This window comes from Syngnathus leptorhynchus, chromosome 16, assembly GCF_054491065.1.
Source record: "Syngnathus leptorhynchus isolate UIUO chromosome 16, UIUO_Slep, whole genome shotgun sequence".
In the NCBI taxonomy this organism is placed as follows: Eukaryota; Metazoa; Chordata; class Actinopteri; order Syngnathiformes; family Syngnathidae; genus Syngnathus; species Syngnathus leptorhynchus.
This window is the reverse complement of record NC_141210.1, coordinates 7,473,487-7,495,178: the sequence shown is the minus strand read 5'-3', so window position 1 is coordinate 7,495,178 and position 21,692 is coordinate 7,473,487. Positions and strand designations below refer to the sequence as shown.

General features: G+C 45.6%; 2 protein-coding genes across 4 annotated transcripts; both read left to right on the top strand.

The window, feature by feature from the left end:
- The first annotated feature begins 2,017 nt into the window (after positions 1 to 2,017).
- Positions 2,018 to 17,622, top strand: bptf (bromodomain PHD finger transcription factor). 3 transcript variants are annotated; one of them, XM_085934591.1, is made up of 31 exons: positions 2,018 to 2,764; positions 3,367 to 4,189; positions 4,541 to 4,761; positions 4,846 to 5,031; positions 5,158 to 5,304; positions 5,697 to 5,867; positions 5,972 to 6,057; positions 6,140 to 6,492; positions 6,597 to 6,728; positions 6,827 to 6,956; positions 7,082 to 7,217; positions 7,302 to 7,496; positions 7,631 to 8,993; positions 9,108 to 9,232; positions 9,304 to 9,432; positions 9,563 to 9,713; positions 9,886 to 10,006; positions 10,102 to 10,360; positions 10,435 to 10,562; positions 10,629 to 10,674; positions 10,760 to 10,956; positions 11,034 to 12,063; positions 12,133 to 13,436; positions 13,504 to 13,586; positions 13,742 to 13,967; positions 14,035 to 14,579; positions 14,659 to 14,835; positions 14,907 to 15,099; positions 15,555 to 15,639; positions 15,709 to 15,895; positions 16,175 to 17,622. In XM_085934591.1, the coding sequence occupies exons 1-31, from the start codon at positions 2,248 to 2,250 to the stop codon at positions 16,188 to 16,190; spliced, it is 9,462 nt and encodes a 3,153-aa protein (XP_085790717.1). In that variant the 5' UTR covers positions 2,018 to 2,247; the 3' UTR covers positions 16,191 to 17,622. The 3 variants fall into 3 exon arrangements, with proteins under 3 accessions (XP_085790717.1, XP_085790716.1, XP_085790718.1); XM_085934590.1 differs by having other exon boundaries at positions 5,155 to 5,304; XM_085934592.1 differs by lacking the exon at positions 5,158 to 5,304.
- A 481-nt stretch (positions 17,623 to 18,103) lies between these two features.
- kpna2 (karyopherin alpha 2 (RAG cohort 1, importin alpha 1)) lies at positions 18,104 to 21,498 on the top strand. Its single transcript, XM_085934594.1, has 11 exons — positions 18,104 to 18,223; positions 18,452 to 18,567; positions 18,652 to 18,792; positions 19,132 to 19,220; positions 19,347 to 19,615; positions 19,690 to 19,784; positions 19,987 to 20,250; positions 20,415 to 20,648; positions 20,749 to 20,931; positions 21,037 to 21,186; positions 21,270 to 21,498. Exons 2-11 carry the CDS (start codon positions 18,511 to 18,513, stop codon positions 21,357 to 21,359), a joined length of 1,572 nt encoding a protein of 523 aa, XP_085790720.1. The 5' UTR covers positions 18,104 to 18,223; positions 18,452 to 18,510; the 3' UTR covers positions 21,360 to 21,498.
- The last annotated feature ends 194 nt before the right edge of the window (positions 21,499 to 21,692 follow it).

Here is a 21,692-nt window from a genome sequence, read left to right as displayed (position 1 = left end):
TAATTGTACCTTGTTGCCTGCAGGCTGTTTACCATATGTTGCATCCAGCAGCATGTCATGCCAGCATTTTAAGATGATTGAAGGATTTGCAAGGGAGGTTCAAAAGATTATCATTTGCGTTTAAACGAAATGGAACTCGCATTATATATTGAACCTTTTTCTTTCAGTCTAAATAACAGGTGTCATACACATTCCTGAGAACCGTACGTTTGTGTTCCTTGCTAAATGAGCAAAAACTATAATGATGAAAAAATGATTTTCCTCACTTGAAGCATCAGCTTTTTTAATCCGTTTTTGATTTTCATCCTTTGTTTGTGGTTTACATTCATGTTAGAATGAGTCTTACTCTATTTGTGAGTCATCTTTTGGCCTTTTGCAAAATCATGGATGGATCTAAAATGCAATCGTGGTACTAAAGGATGAACTCTGTGGTTTTTTTTTTTTGCTGTGGACTGTTCCCTCAGTTTAGCTCCTATCTTTTTACCCCGGTTAGTGCTGTTAATCATATTGGAGTCAGCAGTGAGCTGAGGTTGAACTCTCCCCCCCCCCCCCCCCCCCCCCCGTAAGATTAAATCAAGAGCCTGTGGAAAAGGTCAAGTCATGTCATACACTTGCATGCAAAGGTGAGCAATTTCCGCTTGCTAACAGGTGATGAAAACATGCTACCTTTTGGGTCATTCAGTAGTACAAAATTCAAATATTACTCTCCTGTTGTTGTATTGTCAGCATGGTGAAATAACGGTTAGCATATCGCAAATGACTGTTTCTTTTTTTGTAGCCGATCTGGACTTTTTGCGGATTCATCCTGCAGTAGCGGTTTTGAGGGGGCAAAAAGGGGTCATGCCCCCGTTAAGCTCGAGTCCGTCAAGAGGTCACTCCTAAACGCGAAGATTATACAGTAGTGTAAGTCATAAAATGAGTATATAACAGGTGAGATTGTGATCTTTTATATAAGAGTTCAATAATAGACTAGATGCGTTTTACAATGCAATTTTTTTTATTAGCAAATTGAATTAACAAGGCAGGGAAATATTGACATAAGACATTTTGTGAGGTTTGGCTTTGAAATCAAAACAGCAGTAAAATACAACAGTGAAGCCGCGGGATCCTGTGGTTTATTGCACCACTGGGAACGCTGGTCAAGAGTACGTTTGTTGATGTACGCCACCAGAGGTATAGTTAGAACTTGCAAGAAAAACAATTATGACAAATGATCATGTATTATCATAAGCTACGATTTCTGGGTCATTAACAGGCCTGCCAGACCAAGTTTGAGTTGATTGCATGCTTAGGTAGTTAACGCAATTGTATTTTTATGATATTCTGTACCATACGCTATATTCTTTGCTCTTAAGCTTGACCAAGCTCACATGTGAGCTAAAAGCAGGTTGACTGTGCCTCACTGGGAAAATCTCAGTCAAACTGGTTTACAATCACCAGTGTCATCTTGATGTTACCACCCTGCCTTTCTGACCTTCTGCAATCTTCCATCAAACTGCAGTTTGCTGTCATATATGTATATAATATGTGTTCATGTCTTTTTTTTTTTTTTTTTTTTACAATGTATGCAACAGCTCTGTTTTTGTCTCCCAATAACTGCTTGGTGTTTGTTTCTCCTAAATTGTATGTGATTGTACTGCCACCTGCTGGTTACACATTGCACATGCTTTCACATTACGGTATTTAAATTTCTCTTCATGACACCTGAAATGTGCTAATTGAATTCACTTTGTTGCTTATTATACTGAGCGTATATGTGTGGTGAAAGGTGCTGTGGTAATTTAATTTAAAGAAAGTACAAAAAACACAATATAATATAAAACCATACTTTGCATGGCATCATTGGAGGATCACCCGCAGTTGAGAGGAAAAAAGGGAAAATCCCAAAATTAATTAAATTGACATGAAATTATGTCAATAATAATAATAATGTCCATTTTACTTGTAATAATAAACATTTTTTTCTCGGTTATTGTTACCACTCCGGAGCTAGCAAGTGCACCACGTGACCCGAGTGGTAGGGGCCTGTAGTGTTTGTTGAGCCAGAGACAGAAAAGAAAAATGGCGGCTCTAGGCGAACCCGAACGGGACGCCGGGCTAACATTTTGAGCTTTCACACCCGAGGATTGCATGCTCGGCGCCAACCCCGACAGCTCCGGTACTGCGGGGGGACCGCTTTTTGCTCGCTTCCTCGTCGTCTAAGATTACGCAATCACTGGGATTTTAAACGAATAGCCTTTGCCTATCATGAGAGGGAAAAGGGGCAGGCCGCCCAAACCGCTAGCAACCGAGGAGCAATCGCCAGCTCCGGCTGCGACGAGGGGTTTGAGGCCGAGGAGGAATATTAAGCCTCGCTTCCGAGACAGTGGGGACGAGGACGTGGTCAGTCCTGTTCGGGAAGCACCTAAGCCGACCAGAAAAAAGAAAGCGGGATCTGTCATCTCGACTCGAGGTAGGGGACGACGAGGCAGAGGTGGCCGCGGAGGAAGAGGAGGGGGTCGCGGAGGCAGGAAGACGCCTGGCTACAAAACGGTGGTATACGACGACCACGAGAGCGACGAGGACGACGACGCTGTCAGTTTGAGATCGGAGGAAGAAGAGCCAGTCGAGGAACCCCAGTCCGAAGAGGACGAGGCCCTCAAAGAAGACTCGGACTGCCTTGATGATGTGCTGGACGAGCCGGAGGAGGAGGAGGTGGAAGAGGATGCCAGCTACTGTACGGAGAGTAGCTTTCGGAGTCAGAGCACGCACGCCAGCACTCCGGGTAATTCAACTCCAAACGTAACCATTTTGCGCTATCATGAGGGACATGGCTCTTCATCCAAGCCGTTCCCCATCAAAGGCTGCACGAAGCACTAAGGTTATTGTTCAAAATGGAGAATGCACAGTGTATGCAACACAGGCCGCACGCAGCGTGTGCTTGGTTATCGCAGGCAGGTGGATTGGCAAGTTAGCTTACGGGAGCTACTCGTTGCATGTTTACGTTCTGGTTGCATATCTTGTGTGGTCCAATTCGAAATATACGACTTGCGTATTTTTGGACTAGTAGTAGATTTGAAAGCTAATGTTAGCAAGCAAAATTAGCACACCAATACATACAAGTTAGATGTTCTGCTTCCATTCTTGTACTTGAGTAAAAGTAAAGGGGGGAAAGTACAATGAAATATATTCAAGTAATAAAAAGTGAAGTGTCAATTATATGCACTACCGTGGCAAAAAAGTCATGCATAGATAATATTTGAACTATTATGAATAGAAGGGCAGTGTTAAGATGAGGTCACCAACAGAAGCTGGGTAACAACAGCAAATGTCTGTGTGTGTTTATGAGGAGAGCATCATTTTCTAATGTCCATGTGTGTCCTACAGGGAGGAAAAAGGCCCTCACCCCCCGACCCCGCACCCCCATCCTAGAGGAGAAAAACATTCCCCCTCTGGAGCTACCCACATCTTCCGAGGATCTCCTGGTGCCTAGCCAAGAGCTGCTTAACGCAACCTCCATCTACGAGGTGCTCCGGAACTTCAGCGCTGTCCTGCGACTGTCCCCCTTCCGTTTCGAGGACTTTTGCGCAGCACTTATCGGCCAGGAACAATGCACTTTAATTGCAGAGACCCACATTGCTCTGCTGAAGGCCATCCTTCATGAAGAGGAAACATCCAACACTAGCTTTGGGCCCGCCGACCTCAAGGACAGCGTCAACTCCACACTGTACTTCATCGACGGCATGACGTGGCCCGAGGTGTTACGGGCTTATTGTGAGAGTGACACAGAGTACCACTACGTCCTGCCCTATCAAGAACTGGACGATTATCCTTTTGGTCCCGTTGAAAGTAAAATCAAGGTGCTTCAATTCCTGGTCAACCAGTTTCTTACCACCAACATCGCACGTGAAGAACTGATGTCCGACGGCGTCATGCAATATGACGACCACTGTCGAGTGTGTCACCGCCTCGGTGACCTGCTCTGCTGCGAGACCTGCTCTGCCGTTTACCACTTGGAGTGCGTGAAGCCACCACTCACGGAAGTTCCCGAAGACGAGTGGCAGTGTGAGATCTGCGTGGCGCATAAAGTACCCGGTGTTACCGACTGCGTGACGGAAGCCCAGAAGAACAGGCCCTACATACGACAGGAGCCTATCGGATACGATCGCCACCAGAGGAAGTACTGGTTTCTCAGCAGGAGGATTATTGTGTAAGTCAACACCACTTTGGAACAAAGGCAGTCAAGATTGCTAGTTCCGAGTATTTTACGCAACGGGTTCTTGACTGGTTTGGTCTGCAACGTGGTCTCCACACAGGCTGGTCTGGAATTGGCTGCAGGCTGCGTATCAGCTGCTATGAAAGGCATAATGCAATTTTGTGTCTTGAAACCTTTTATGATTATTTTGAAACCAGGTTGAAATACCTGCAAGACTAGATACCATACATTTAAGAAACTGCACGATATGTTCAATTAGTTATTTTTATCAGCAAAGTAATTCAACTCTCACCTGTAATGGTTTTATCAGCTTGTCTAATGTTCTTCTTGTCACTTACTTGCCAGTGAAGAGGACGGGGAACACGAGAAGAAAAAGATCTGGTACTACAGCAGCAGAGCCCAGCTTGAAGAGCTCCTTGAGTGTCTGGATAAGGAGTACTGGGAGATGGACCTTCGTGCCAGTCTGGAGGAGATGAAGGCCGAAGTTCAAACTCACATGGACATCACAGAGGACCTCACTAATAAAGCTCGTGGAAACAATAAAGCCTACCTCACAGCTGTCAACGGTAGGATTTTTTCTTTTTTTTTTTTTTTTTTAAATGAAGATCGACTATGCCGATGCCAATTTGTCCGTGTCTATTTTGTGATAGAGATGGTCACAGAACGTTTAAAGCTCAGACGGGAAGCCCAGAAAACAATCCGGCCAGCAGAGGAAGTGAAGCCGCAAGCAGAAAAAAGTTCTGGACCGTCAGCGGAGGATTCTGCCAAAGTCTCATCACAGCCTGGCGACAGAGAACATCAAGATGCCGAGCCCAATGAAGCGGTTACTTCGCCAGGTAAACGAGAACCGAATCGTTCTGCGCGCATGACTTTGATCACCACACACTCATTTTTATGCAGTCAACGTTTAGAACTGAATATATCTCAAAACCTGTCCATGTATTCTTCACGCGCCACAGCAGCCGTCATTCCGATTGATAGCCGGGAGAGCTGCGTGTCTGATTCTAAGTCCGGCTCAGCCCCCCAAGATTCAACTGAAATTCCTGATTCAAATATAGAAGCCGAGGAGGGTCGGGAATCCCCTCCGGTGGCAAACCAGCATAGGACAGGTACTCCTGAGTCGGACTGACTCGCGCTCAGTTGCCACGTGTGGCTTTCCGCTGCATCTTGAGCCGTTTTGAGCATTTCCTCCTCCCGTTTTGTGCAAATCCAATTGCCTGCTCGCTGTGGCTCACCCTGCTAATATAGGGCAACTAAACCTTTCCCAATGATCCCTACACTGCTTATTATCCCATTAAGCTTATTCTACACTGTCCAATATCCTTCACCTGTGAGGCCATTCAAGCAATACCCCGCTGTGCAAATCATACCAACATCTTTTCCAAACCTTCTCCTCAGCCAATCTCTTGCTTTGCAAATAAATTGCTTGTACACGCCACTCGGTTAACCAGACTGTAACTCACAGTCACTATTTAATATTATTTTTTTATTTTTTTTGAAGACGAGAATATAAAAGCCAAACAGAGCAACGAGTCCACGCAGCCACAAACCCTTGACGAGCATCCGGAAGCAGGTTGTGAGGTCACGGACAGCGCGACCCCCAGGAAACCAGAGCAGCCGGACTTGTCTGAGAGGTCCTCTCGCTCTTCTTTTACCAGCCAAGATGGGACAGGTAAGGGATTATGCAAAACAGTATTTGCATTTTTGGTCAATCGGGGATGTTTTTGTGGTTTTTTTATTGTACTGAAGTAATCTCATTTGCTCTCTGATTGACAGAGGAGTATCATGAAAATCTGAAGCGCAGCAGAGCAACTGGATCAGGACTGGACTCTATGCACCAAATTTTCAGAAAGAGCAAAGAGGTGACGCAAATGATTCAATGAAACGGACAGAACTATTTTTTAAGGATGTCATTTAGCCAATAAAACGTCTCCTGTGTTGCAGTCGTCCCCCGTGCGCTCTGATGTGGAAACTTCACAGTCCAGCTTCTTCAAAAGCGACCTTGCAGTGAACTTGAACAACTTGTTCAAACTGGGTCAGGAAGGTAAATATAGGGTGTACCACAACCAGTACAGCACCAACGTCCTGGCCCTCAACAAGCATCAGCACCGGGAGGACAACGACAAAAGGCGCCACCTTTCCCACAAGTTCAGCTTGACGCCTGCGTCGGAGTTCAAGTGGAACGGCTCCATTTATGGATCCCGCAGCCTGACCATCACCACTTTGCGTTTTAACATCATCCAACTCGAGAGCAACGTCCCGTCACCGTTTATGCACCTTAACTGGGCATCACACAGGTTAGAACGGATCAACAAGATAACAGTCCAATCTCCATTCAAAACTTTTTGTCTGATTTTTTTTTTTTTTAACCCCCCAACCCAATATTCTTTTTTGTTTCTAGAACCAACTGGAACAAAGCAGTGCAAATGTGCAGCAAAGCCAGGGAATTTGCTCTGGCCTTGGCCATACTGGAATGTGCCATCAAACCAGTTGTCATGCTTCCCGTGTGGAAAGATTCTCTTGGACACACAAGGTGACGTTCGGAATACTATTCACGAACCGTGTAACTGTCAAATAATACGATGTAATTTGCCCTCATGAGATTTTAAAATGAAATTTCTCCTGTCCCAGGCTACATCGCATGACCGCCATGGAGCGTGAAGAGAAAGAGAAGGTAAAGAAACGAGAGAAAAAACTGGAGGATGAGGAGACCCTGCAACAGGCCACGTGGGTGAAGTACAGCATTAACATCAAACACCAGGTAATAAAAAACAATCTATAGTCATTTATAAAATACAACTAACGTCAAAGCAATATGTGACATAGTGGAAGAAAAAAAAATCTATTGTTTTTATTTGTAATGTCTGGTTGTTTTGTTCTGACTAGGTATGGAAACAAAAGGGTGAGGAGTACAGAGTGACGGGCTACGGTGGCTGGAGCTGGGTCAGTAAGACTCGCGTACCACGCTTTCTTCCCAAATTACCAGGAAACACAAACGTCAACTACAGAAAAGAACTGAAAGGTAAGGGATGGAAAAAGCGGAACTATTCAACAGATGCCAGCACCTACAACTGCATATCTCTTTTTTTTTTTGTCGTCATAACAGCCAATGTAAGCAAGGAAAGCAGTGCTGGCACAAATAAACAAAAAAAAGCAGAAGATGAAATGCAAACCTGTCAAAGTTCAGACGAGGACAAGCAGCAGGTCCCATCAAAAGAAGGTACACCCACAGATGAGGAACAAGAAAAGGTAGAAGAGAAGAAAATGGAGGTTGAACCCAGTCCAGCAGCAGCAAATGAAGGTAATTTGAGAGACAGTCCGAAATTTTTAACAGTGTCTAATTTAAGCGACTCAGTAACCGAGATTTTTTTTATTTATTATGAATGATTGCCTTATGAGTCCTCAGACATGACCTTATCGTCCTGTTTATTCTAGAAAATGTTGAAAACAAAGACCCTTCCTCGCCTGCCGCGCAGCCCGTCAAAACCGAGCCCGTCCAGAAGGTTGACCGACCTAAAGAGGAGACTTCTGCACCCAAGCCTTTATATGACGTTGTCAATGTCAGCGAAGGATTTCATTTGCGAACCGCTTATAAGCAGAAGGTGAAGCCTTCCAAATTGGATGGACTCTTGGAGCGGCGTGTCAAACAGTTCACCATAGAGGAGAAGCAGAGACTGGAACGCTTGAGACAGGCAGCGCTGCTGTCAAAAATGGTTTCCGCGAGGTCGGCTTCCGTCGTCAAGACTGAAGCGAAACAGCCGCCTGCTGTGAGTCCGTGTGTTCAAAAAGATGATAAGCAAGTGAAAGACGCCGTCGTGAAAAAGCTCGACTTTGATCAGGAACAGAACGAGCCTAAAATAAACCCGGATATCAAATTGGAATCCGCAGCGGTCAATCATAGCGGAGGTGCCGAAGCACACGGCAAAGTGAACGGAGGATCCACAGGAAACACGGGGCTCAACGGTAAAAATAATTTTAAATCGGAAGCGATAGAAAGCCAGGAGAAACCTCGGAAACCAGAGGCGACACCCACCGGCGAGAACACAAAGAAACGTAATTACGAGGAAATGGAGCAAGGCAGTAGGCAGGCTGACCAAAGCAAAATCAATGCGGAGCAGGTCAATGGAGAAAGTGGACTCACTCTTCCATCCAATTCAAACCTAAGCAATCAAGATAACAAAGAGCCCGCCAAGCCGCTGATGAATGGAAGTCTCTCCCAAAATGACGCTCATCCACCTCCCTCGAAGATCCCCAAATTAGAAAATCATGTGTCTGATACAGGAGAGCCCCCAAATGTAACAAGTAATAAAAGTTCAGCTGCTGATTCCCAAACTTCCTGCCTTAATCGTAGCGAGTCCTCCGGGCAAAATGTCCAAGAATCTCAAAACGCCCAAACTTCAAATAATCCAGTCTCTTCCACAAAGCCAATATCAACAAGCATCTCCCAAAGTTCCAAGCCCGTCAGCGCGGTTGTTACAACTACAAAGCTGGGCACCGCCGCTTCAACCGCAAACAGCTCCATGATGATCAGTAAAGAGTATAGCACTTGCGAAAGAGTCAGTCTTCTCAAATTCACCAAATATAAGAAGGCACGCTCAGGCACAGCTCTGCCGTCCTATCGCAAATTTGTCACCAAAAGCAGCAAAAAGAGCATCTTCGTTTTGCCCAACGATGACCTGAAGAGGCTGGCGAGGAGAGGAGGTTTCAGAGAAGTTCCCATCTTTAACTACAATGCCAAACCAGCTCTGGATATATGGCCCTATCCATCACCTCGTCCTACCTTTGGAATTACATGGAGGTTGGCATCACACTAGATGTTTCATATCTTAGGCTATAAATAAAAATAGGTTTTTTTTTTTTTTTTTTTCCAATCTCTTGAGTATGCAGATTGTTCTATTTTCTCCCTACTCAGGTACCGTCTTCAGACAATGAGATCGCTGGCGGGAGTTAGCCTGATGCTCAGGTTTCTCTGGGCCTGTCTGAGGTGGGACGACATGGCCGTGAAGCCGACTGTCGGCGTAGGACTAACACGGAAAGGTGGGGGACGTGAACATCTCTCTTTTTTTGCTGCGGATATCGTGTTCAAATGTATTTTATGCATTTTCCAGAAACTACAGACACAGATATCACCACAACAGAGATCATAAAACGCAGAGATGTGGGGCCTTATGGGATCTACTCAGAATACTGTATTAGGAAGATTATCAGTCCGCTTGGAAACAAGGACACGCCAAAAGGTAAGGTTTTAGATGCGGGTCAGTAGCTAAAAAACACATTTGCTAAATTTGAGTCGTGTGTGTGTGGTGTAATTGATGTTGGCAATAGTCCGGTTCACTGGGTCAAACTATTTCTCTTTTGCATGGGTAGAAACTCCCACTCCACAAAGGAAAGGCCTACGATCAAGTGCCTTGAGGCCCAAGAAACAGGAGTCAACAAAGCCAACTGGACCTATTGCCGTGGAGACGTGGATTCCCGAAGAAGATCTGGAGCTGTGGGAGATCAGAGCCTTTGCAGAAAAGTGAGCATCAGAGATTAACTTTGTGTGTGTGTGTGTGTGTGGGGGGGGGGGGGGGGGGGGGGGGGCACTTGTTTTTGGAGCTAGCACTAGCAATTCTCAGCTAATAAGGCATTGAAGTACCTCATTGGAAAAACATTTTATAACCCAATTGCCATTTTCCTTGTTCTTACAGATTGGAGAAGGAGAAATTACAGGGAGATTCCCCGAAGACGGTCAGTACCCTGAAAAGTGCGGAGGATATCAAGGCTCATCTGGAGAATCAACTTAAACAGACTAGACTAGCTGCCCAGCAGGTGAGAAGACGTCAGGAGTCATCTTTGAAATGGTTTCAGAAGACCTTGATCCAGATCGGTAGTACAATAAAGTTTCACATCATGTCTCATTTTAGAAACGCTTTGAGCAAGCCGTATCCACAGTTACGACGACGACCATCACCACCACTACCACTGCCGCCGCGTCGTCATCCAGCACTTCAAGTTCTCTTAGTACATTTGTGTCCACCGGCCAGAGAGCAAGTCAGGTCACATCAGGAACCAAAATGGTCTTGGCCTCCAAATTAGGCTCTTCAGTCTCCTTGCATCAGGATAAGAACTTCCACCAGTCTTTTGCTACCTGGGTCAGGCAGGGTCAGACCAGTAGTAATGCAGGTAAAACTGTCTTTTGATATTAATTTATTTTTATTTTTTTCTAACTTCTATATATTTTCACTGCTTATGGACAGATGAGCAGAAATGCACCAGCATATTCCCGTCCGGGCCACCTGCAAACCTGAGGACATACAGCACGCTCCATCCTACAACTGGCAACCTCAACCTCAGAGCTACCAACCCCATTTCATCTGTGCAACAGGTATCTTCAACCCTTACCTCAAGCAAGGCAAATGTGATCCAATCCTGACTCGTGTTTTTGCTCCAGATGATGAAAGCAGGAAGCCAAATACAACCCAAGTTAGCTTCCCAAGGTATGTTTTTTTTTTTTTTTTTTTTCATTTGAAATACACCTTCACAATGCCCTAAAAATCAAATGTGCTTTTATTTCATTTTAAGTTGGATCTGCAGCTATGTCCGGTCCTGTGCAGACAACTGAAGGTCAGAGAACCACGGGTCCTCTACCGTCATCCGGCGCTACCAGTGCAGCGCCTGGGCAACGTCCCGTGACTCCTTCCTCCCAGCCGAGTAGACCACAGCAGGGTCAAGTCAAACTCACTATGGCACAGCTCATGCAGTTAACACAGAGCGCTGAGGTGAGGTCTCAAAAGATTTTCATGCACACGTTATACATTTTGCATGTAAAATAAAAAAAATCCATGCACCACCTTAGGAAGGAAATCCTGGTCTGACGGTGGTGATCCAGGGTCAAGGCCAGACCGAGGGCCAGCTGCAAATTGTCCCACAGGGTGTAACGGTCATCCCTTCCCCTGGTCAGCAGCTGATGCAGGCAGCTATGCCTACTGGCCAAGTCCATCGCTTCCTCTTCACTCCCATGCCGGCGCCGTCTTCGTCGGTTTCAACTTCAGCAAGCACGACAGCTGTTCCCGCAAAACCCGCCGTATCGCAGAGTCCGCAAATAGCCACTCCTGCTCTACTTAGGTCCAACGTCCAGACTATTTCCTCGGCCTTAGCCCAGACCCAAATGACAGCCCCTATTCCAACTCCAAGACAACCCATTTCATCTCTTTTTTCGCAAACTAGGCCAGATTTGGTGACCACCACAGCCTCTCCCCGAGTGACACCATCCGTTCCTACGACTGCGCACGTTTCTCCACAGACTCCGGTACAGCCCCAGATTCCGGCGCCATCATCACATTTATCCCCCGTCGCAGCCCAGGCTTTGTCACAAACAATAGTTTCATCATCCTTAGCAGGCTCCGCCCCAGTCCAACCTGAAGTGGCAACATCCGCGCCTGCGTCACAACAAATTATGATTCACGCACCCGCGCTAGACCAGAATCAAACGTCAATGGCTGTCGCCGGGCAAGTTGCACCCCAATCCCAGATCCCCACACAAACGTCCTCCGCCTTCACGTCAGCGCCGGTCCAGATGCATGTTAGTGCCCCAGCTCCCGTTTTTGTCCCCCTCTCAGGCAATTCTACTGTCCAGTATGTCAACTCAGCCCAAATGCAATGCATTTCTGCATCTCTACCCTCACCCGTTCAACACCAAGTTCCGACATCTGCCCTCGCTCCCGCCTCCGGGCCAGTCATCGCTGTGGTATCCAATCAAATCGGAGTCCTGTCCCCGCCTAAAGCAGTAACCCAAATTCAAACCGTAGCTCCTCGTCCTCTTCCTGCTGCGGGGAATGCTGTGGTCACGCCAGTCACGGCCACGTATACAACACCTTCAATTCCAGGTAAGAAATCCTCAATCATGATTAAAGTTCTTGACTTTTAACATTCATTTCTTCATCTTTTTGTTATAGCGCTAATAGAGCAGAGGACTGCTCAGCCCCAGGTTTGGAAAGCGTCTTCGTGTGAAGCCCAGGTTCCAGTTCATTCTGTTCAACAGGCAACCATTCCCAGTCCCACGACCCTAACTTCAGTTCCCGTTTGTACCGTGGCATCGGGCGCCACAACCGTTTCCCCGCTGCCTCAGGCGTCTCTTTCCTTGCAATCTCAAGTCCAACACCCGGCGGTCGTATCCGTGCAGCAGGTGTCTCACATTCCTCTCTCTGCTGTGCAGCTTCAAATGAAGGCGTTACCCGTCTCCTCTGTGGTGAGTACAGTTCGACAGCCCCAAGCGTTCAATCAACTGCAGCCCCGACCCCCGAACCAGATCTGTGCGCAGATTCAGGTGCAACCTCATAGCCAAGTCCAAAAAATGCAACACATTCAGTCACCACCTCATCTGCAGGCGCAAGCTCAAATCCACCCCCAGATCCGAGTTCAGTTTCAGCCGCAAACTCAGCCGGTATCGCAACCCCTAGTGCAACAACTTCCTCAAATTCAGCCCCAGGTGCAGTTTCAATCCCCAAAGCCCACCTTGCCCCAAGTTCAACAAAGAGTCCAACCCCAGTACCAGTTGCAGGTCCAAGGTGCACTTCAAACACAACCTCAGGCTCAGCCACAGGCCCAGGCTCCAATCCAAGCCCAGGTTCAGTTCCAGCAACAGAACCAGATGCACCCTGTCCCTCCCGCTTCGCAGCAACCTCAAGTTCAGAGTCACTCGCCAATTCCAACCCAAAGTCAATTCAAAGCACAGTCGCCGACCCAGGCTCCAACTCAAGCGCAGGTGCAAGTCCAGTTCCAATCTCCGACCCAAACCCACGTTCAAGCTCAGCCCCAGCTTCACGTCCAGCCCTCAATTCGACATCAGCTCATCACCGTTCCGGGCCTTCAACAACCAGTCCAACTGTTGTCAGCTCTTCCACCTCACGTCGCAGCCCAGATCCAAGTTCAGATCCAAGCGCAGGCGCAGCAGCAGCAGCAGCAAGGCGGTGCACTTCCCCAACAGATCAAACTGCAGTTGCCTATCCAGATCCAGCAAACGGCGGCTCAAATTCCCACCCACCAAATCCAGAACATGGTGACGATACAGGCGCCGACCAGCCTGCAGGACCAACTTCAGAGGATGCAACAGCACAGAGACCAGCAGCAACAGCAACAGCAGCAGCAGACGCAGCAACATCCTCCACCACCAAAGAAGAAGAAACACCAAGAGAATAAAAGGGAACACAAGGATCATAATCAGTTGGCTGTGAGCGCGGGCGATGGTGTTCACAAACAGGTGAGAAGATCATACAATCTTTTGCCGCACATTTCTGCACTGATATCATATTTATTGGTGCCGTCAGGTGGGAGCAAAGCAGAGTGTTTCGGCGGAACAGCTCAAACTGAGGAAAACTCAAGCTGCTGCTGAGCGAGAGGAGAACCAGAGGTTTGGGACTTAAATGTTCAAATTTGTTTCTGGTGGCCCTAATGACTTAATTGGGGTTCAAAGAAAATAATCATAATAAAGGATGAAATGACAGTGATTTTACCGCTGGACCAAATGTACCCGAAAAATCATTTGCTCTCGTCTACTTCCTCCAGAATGATTGTGTGCAACCAGGTGATGAAGTACATTCTGGATAAGATCGAAAAGGACGAGAAGCAGGCAGCTAAGAAGAGAAAGAAGGACGAGGTGGTCGAGCAGAAACGCTCCAAGCAGAATGCCACCAAGCTGACGGCATTGTTGTATAAGCACAAAGAACAATTGAAGGCAGAGATTCTAAAAAAGAGAGCTCTGCTGGACAAGGACCTTCAGCTGCAAGTGCAGGTGAGCAGGAGAATTTGAAAACTTGAATATCATGTCATACTTAATCAATTATTTTCATCACACACAGGAGGAGCTGAGGCGGGACATTGCCCGGCTACAGAAAGAAAAGGAGAAAGCCCGAGCTGCCATTGCCCAGGCTGCGGCCGCGGCGGTCAAGTCATCCTCCCACTCTTCCCACGCCTCGCACTCGTCCCACTCCTCACATTCTTCTCACCACTCTCACTCGGCGCATTCCTCTCACAGAGACCGCGCATCGGGAACCCCGTCCTCATCGCACAAACGCAAGCGCGAAGACGAGCGAGACAAAGAGCGAAACAGGGCGAAGGAGCGCCATCACGACAAGAAACGGGAGCGAGAGCGGGACAAAGACCGCGATCGCTACAAAGACAGGGAAAAAGAACGAGCGCGCGATCGAGAAAAGGAGAGGATGAGAGAAAAAGAGCGGACTCGACCGCTGGACGAGGAGAAGGGCAGAGAAAGGGACAGAGACAAGGACAGAGATCCCTTCTCATTAAAACACAAGAAGAAGAAGAAGCTCTCGTCTACCTCAAAGGATCACAAGAAGGACAATAAGCTGTACTGTATCTGTAAAACGCCTTACGACGAGTCCAAGTAAGATGTCGGCTACAACAAAGACTCGCTGAGGTGAGCCGCTTTTGTTCCAAACGTGTCGGTTTTTTTTTGCTCTCAGGTTCTACATCGGTTGTGACCTGTGCTCCAACTGGTTCCACGGAGCGTGCGTGGGCATCACCGAGAAGGAAGCCAAGAAGTTAGAGGACTTTGTGTGCAGCGATTGTAAACGGGGCCACGAAGGAGGAAGCAAGGAGGAGCTCTACTGCATCTGTCGGACGCCGTACGACGAATCGCAGTACGGCCACTCGCTAGTTTTTACGCGTATCTACCGTTGACAACGCAAAACGGGATTTGAAACGTTTTCAGGTTTTACATCGGCTGCGACCGCTGCCAGAACTGGTACCACGGGCGCTGCGTGGGCATCCTGCAGAGCGAGGCCAATCACATCGACGTGTACGTTTGCCCGCAGTGTCAGTCGACGGAAGACGCCATGACCGTCCTCACGCCGCTTACCGACAAAGACTATGAGGGCTTGAAAAGAATTTTACGTTCCTTACAGGTAGGCACACTACTCTGGACGGAATTTACTGACATGTACGTTTTAACATTTTTAACACCGTGGCATTGCCTTTGCGTCTTCATTACCGAATGAAATTGATACGTTGGGCGATAATGCCAAGTGTTTAATAGTTTGACAAGCCGAAATCGTGTATATTTCAAACGGCGTGGTCCTCATCTACACTTAATCACCAAAGACTTCAGGAAGGTTTTTTCTTTCTTCCCCACCCTTCAATCTTAACCTACATTTGTTGTTTTTGTGCTGATGACAAATTCATGACAAGTGACGCCATCTTGTGGCATTTGTTGGTAATTACAAACATTTTGAATAGCAGTTTGATACATTCAGAGAGCTTTTATCCTTTGATAAAATTCCTGTTTCCTCCTGACGATCACTGGAATGCATTTTTTGTCAGACAGTTTAAAAACAACTTTATTGCATATTCCCATTTTCAGTCTCACAAGATGGCGTGGCCTTTCCTCGAGCCAGTGGATCCGCATGACGCTCCTGATTATTACCGCGTCATCAAAGAACCAATGGGTACGAACAAGTTCAATGTGTTTGCTAAGCATCCCCGAACAATGCTAATGCGAACGTTCTCCCTCGCAGACTTTTCCACAATGGAAAGCCGCCTCCAAAAGCGCCATTACAACAAGGTCACAGAGTTTGTGGCCGACGTGACCAAAATATTTGACAACTGCCGCTACTACAACCCCAATGACACGCCCTTCTTTCAGTGTGCCGAGGTGCTGGAAGGCTTCTTTGTGCAGAAGCTCAAATGTTTCAAAGCCGGCAGGTAAGGTTTGCCGATGATGTTTTTTTTTTTTGCCGCGCCATTCTTGTTTGCTGGTTGGTGTCACTGCTCGGTCGCTTCCATTGCAACACTTTCACTCATTTGTACCCGCATGAATTGAAAGTAAGACCTGCTCAGATGACAAACTAACTTGAGCTACTAGTCCAAAGTTGATGTGTGCATGATTTGCTTGTTTACAACATCCGCCATGTCTGGCTTTGTTCACGTTTTGCTGTGCATGCTTTTTTGATTTATGCCATCCCATTTTCTTCTGTCTTGCAGATTGTCAGATTCTTAAATGGGCCAGTCTCGCTGGGAGTTTGGATTGGATGCTTGTCTCTAATAATAGTGGCAAGAGTGTTCAGTAATCACCATAAAGCAGCCGCCGTGTTGACTTGACTCCATCAGTTTAATGATGACTATGCTTTTTGTCCAATCCGCATTAAGTTATTAGTCCTAATCAAAGAGCGGTCACATTCATTAGCATTTTTGGGCAGGGGTTTTAAATACATTTTACCCATTTTGTGTTTATTCCTGATATACTGTAACATCTTGGATTGGTTTTGAGTCAAGTTAAAAGTATACAAAGCTGCGTATTTTATTACAGAGATATTTATGAGAAGCATCGCTTGCTTGGCTCCGCCTCTTTGGTTTGATCAGTGTTTAAGGATAATGCAGACTTTTATCATGTACAGTGGTTGTAATATATCTTGGGTTTTTTGTTGTTGTTTTTTTTTTTTAAAAAAAAACAAATAATGTTTATGAGAGAGAATGTGGGCAACATCTATTGTCATTCTGTTCCCCAGCTTCACAAAAATAGTGTAGTCAGCAAAACATTACCAAGGAAAAATGCATTCCTAGTACATGAAATCCGACATGGCTGTGGGATCATCTTCCAGGGAGGCCTTTTTGCATCCACTGTGGGTGTGTGGGTGTGTGTCTGTGTGTGTGTGATCATTGTCCACATTTTTTTTACAACATCTGAGATCATGTGAAGGCCTTTCAACTTCGCCCTTTCTCCACGTGTCGTAGGTCTCATAACAACAAGCTACAGTCTTCATCCTCGTAGAGCGCTGAAAAACAAAATGCACTTGGCCAAGACGTTTGGCTTTTCTCCACTGTCCCTCTGTGTTGGGGATGTGCTTATTTCAAAGTGCGCAACCAACCACTGCTGCTTTCACACAGTTGGTCAAGCGCACCTCCAAGGGACCTTTTTGTTTTGTACCTGTCTTCAGAGTGCAGGAGCCGGCATTTCACAAGGAAACTTTACCTCGGAGAACAGACTCTCACGGAGCTCTCGTGTTTCCATGTACTTTATTTTTGGTCACGTTTGTTTAGCTCTTTTTCTTTGTTCTAAGTCTCTCTGGCCATCCAAATGGTCCATTTGTTCAATGAGAAGTAGGAAACTGAATATAAATGGCTGAGTTTTAATGAGCATACTAAAATATTTTGTCTCCATCTTTTTTTTGTACCATTTTCATTGTTCACTCAAGTGGCATGAGAAGACCGTTCGGGACTCAATGTCTAGACAGCAGGAGATGCTTGCGACGTTCCTTACCTTGCTCTGCAAAAGTGACAGACTTAAGAATGATGAATCTGTGTATTTGAAGGTTCCTATTATGTTTGTATTAAAAAAAAAAAAGAAAAGTTGTCAAATTTGGACTTAATTTTTTGTATTACAGCTGAGGAAATATGGATGTATATGAAAGTTATTAAAATGCAGAAATATTGTGTTGTTTTGGTTCACTAAAATATGATCTGCTAGTGCCATTCATCCAACCAGTGTTATGAAAATATATGAATACAATTCCTGGAAGGTTGGTTTAATGAACACCGTTTACACTTTTCCTCCCACATTCCAGAAACTTGCATGATAAAACATTGAACTTTTCAAATTACCCGTGAGTGTGAGGCCGAATGGTTGGTGTGCAACCAGTTCAGATATTTAAAAAAAATTAATGACACATTAGCTAAATGTCACTGTGCATAAATACACTGATTTCATCCAGGAATTTTTGACCAAAATAGGTGTAATGTGTTATACGTATGGGGTTGGCAATAGTCACAAATGAGGTTAATTTGGTTAAAATTTGTTTTTTTAAGTGACATTATTACAGGGTCTAAACTTTCCGGCGGCCACGTTCCTAATTCTCGCGATAATTCGTTGATGACGCAACTTCCGTTGCGCTAGGTGTTTCTATTCAAACAGTCCAATGACGGGAGGCAGTTGGATGCTTGTACTCAAACTGTCCAATCAGAACAATTTGTTCCAGGAATTTAAAGGTCTGCGCGTCATTTTCTGCACAATTTGAATCATCCCGCAAGAAGGAGGTAAGCTAGTTCTCCGTTCTCGTGACATTTTTTTTTTTTAAATTACCATGTTCTGTTACCGTCATATTTCCCCATGACTTATGTGTAGCGTTGCCATATTTTCACTGCCGTTATTGTTATTGTTGAATCGGTTAAATACTAGGCTTAATACGTATTATGTCGTCATGCTAAAGTGTCACGAGGCGTCGCCGAGTGAAAGTTAACATTTTATTTTTTTATTTACGGCAGGAACTCCTCTCTCAAAACCCAAGATTTTTTTTCCTTACTACCGCCCTGCTTTGTGTAAAATGTCCGAGAACGTCGCCCGTCTGAGTAAGTTCAAGAATAAAGGCAAGGATGTCAATGTAAGTAAGCTCTTCAATAGTGAAGTCGATTACTCGTTGACACAATGGCGTGACATTTTTTTTTGTTTGTTTTGTCGCACACAGGAGCTTCGACGCAGGAGAGTGGAAGTGAACGTCGAGCTCCGCAAAGCTAAGAAAGATGATCAGATGTTCAAAAGAAGGAACGTGGCTGCATTTCCCGAGGAGCCCACATCGCCTCTTCAAGTGAAAAATCAAAACGGCCAGGTAAGCAAACCAACGCCGTTATTGCTACGTTTTAATAACCGCTAATCGTCACGTACGATTGATTTTATTTTATTGTTCTTCTAAAAACTCCATATGGGTTAGCAACACTTGATTTGTCTGTTGCCGGGATTCCCCAACTAGATTATGTTCTCCAATTTCAATAAATTTGTTTAAAAAGTATTCAATAGTCTGTCAAGTGACATGGAATTAATTTCTTGCCAATGATGCTAAATACAACTGTATTTGTAGAGCCCTTCAAAAACTTTTGAAGTTGTGCACCTTGAATATTATGGCAGATATTGATTGTCCTTCATGTTTGTCCTGGTATTGTCAATGAAGACTTCCAGCCAGTGGACGGTTGCGGAGATTCTCACTGGAGTAAACAATGCTAACATCGAGTCACAGCTGCAGGCAACACAAGCAGCAAGGTACTTTTTTTTTTTTTTTTTTTTGCCTTGTTGTAGTGTGCAGCCAGGTCAGCACTGCAAAAAAGAATGTGTTCACACTCTCTTTTTTTTTATTTTTTTTATTTTTTTTTTATATTCTGATTGCAGGAAACTGCTATCCCGGGAGAGGCATCCCCCCATTGACCAGATCATCAGTGCTGGTCTGATCCCCAAATTTGTGGCCTTCTTGGGACTGTCTGACTGCCCTCCCATCCAATTTGAAGCATCTTGGGCATTAACCAATATTGCCTCTGGGACGTCTGACCAGACGGCCGCTGTGGTCCAGGGCGGGGCCATTCCTGCTTTCATTCGGTTGGTCACATCCCCCCACCAGCACATCAGCGAGCAAGCCGTCTGGGCTCTTGGAAACATTGCTGGTAAATTGACAATCAAATAAGATGGCATCAATTGAATTAGTATTGCAGCGTGATCATTTTCAACTTCCGTTTAGGCGATGGCTCGGCTCTGAGGGACAAGGTGATCAAGCATGGCGCTGTGGCCGCCCTTCTCGATCTGCTTGCGGTGCCTGACCTCACTGCACTTAGTGTAAGTAGCTGCTTTCAAAAGTCTTACAGGTTACTCGGTTGACAATAAGCCCAAAACAAAACGTTTTGAGGCAACAATCTAGTTTGTGCACTTGCATAAGTCATGGATTTATTTTCCAACTATTCCTTTTTTTGGCCACTAGAGGGCAGCCAAACTTTAAAAGTCATTCTAATTGAATTTTTTTTTCACCCCCTCCTCTCAGCCTGGTTACCTGAGAAATGTAACCTGGACAGTATCCAACATCTGTCGCAACAAGAACCCTTCACCTCCTTTAACTGCCATCGAGCAGCTCTTACCCGCTCTCGTACGTCTCCTCCACCACGACGACAAAGAGGTGTTAGCGGACGCCTGTTGGGGGGTTTCGTACCTGACCGACGGTTCTAACGATCGCATCGAAGTGGTGGTGCAGGCAGGCCTGGTGCATCGTTTGGTCGAACTGCTGGGCAGCGGAGAACTGTCTGTGGTGGTAAGTACGCTAACGCTGCGCCCAATTCACAACAGAATCCCAAATCAACTCATTTCCTGGACCTATTCAAATATCACTGCACATTTGAGGTTAATCCTGAAATATCAAATTCGGTGGTTGAGTCTTTGGAAGCACGTTAAAGTGTCTCATTTGTGAACCCTCAGACCCCCTCTCTGCGTGCCATCGGCAACATCGTGACTGGCACAGATGAGCAGACTCAGATTGTGCTGGACTCCGGGGCGCTGGGCATGTTCGCCCCATTACTGTGCCACAACAAGGCCAACATTCAGAAGGAGGCCGCCTGGACTTTGTCCAACATCACGGCGGGAAAGGACACCCAGATCCAGGAAGTCATCAACGCTGGCCTTATTCCACATTTGGTCAATGTGCTTGTGAGGGTATGCCATCGCTTGTCTTATATGAGCTGTCCTTTTCCAGCGTCTAATCTTTCACTCACTTGCTGGATTTCCTGGCCTTTTTTTTTTTTTTTTTCTACAGGGTGACTACAAAACCCAGAAGGAGGCAGTGTGGGCTGTGACAAACTTCACCAGCGGGGGCACTGTGGAGCAAGTTGTGTTCCTGGTGCAGTGCAATGTGCTCGAGCCGCTTATTAATCTTCTGTCCTCAAAGGACAGCAAAACTGTTCTTGTCATCTTGGATGCCATCACCAATATATTTTTGGTTGGTGCAATACATTTTCAAATGACCATTGTTTCAATTGCAAAGGAATTGCTTAGGTAACTTGACTCATTTGCCCTCTTTTTTTTTTTCTTTTTTTTTTCTTAGGCTGGTGACAAAATTGGAGAGTCACAAAAGTTGGCCCTGATGATTGAAGAATGTGGTGGGCTGGACCGGATTGAAGCTCTACAGTCTCATGAGAATGAGATGGTCTACTCAGCAGCTCTCAAGCTGATTGAGAAATACTTCTCTGAAGAGGTAATGGCCTTTTTAAAAAAATAATTCCCCCCCCCCTTCCTCCTTTCATTGTTCTCACATCTTGCCTCCATTTGAATTACTAGGAAGAGGAGTTGCAGTGTGTTGCTCCAGAAGCAACGGTCGACGGTTATGAATTCCAAGTCGGTGAAAACCAGAGCACTTTCAACTTCTAACACTTTAGCTACTCCACGCTCACCGCTACAGTTTGTCCTTATTCATGTCAATGTGCTGTTCTATAGCTTGTTGTATGTGTTTGTACATACTCTTTTAAACACTTGATGAACCACTCGTGTAAATAAAGATGAGACTGTGTATGGGCCTTTTTTTTTTTTTGAGAATTTAGTTTCCAATATATAATAGCTCATGCACAAAAAAAATCTGTGCTTATCATCTTGCCTTTTTATTCATACAAATATCAAATCTGCAATGACAATAAATAAAAACGCAAACCATTGTAATGCATGATAAACATAAAAGGGGGCGTGAAAGTTACTTGTGTTCTTAAA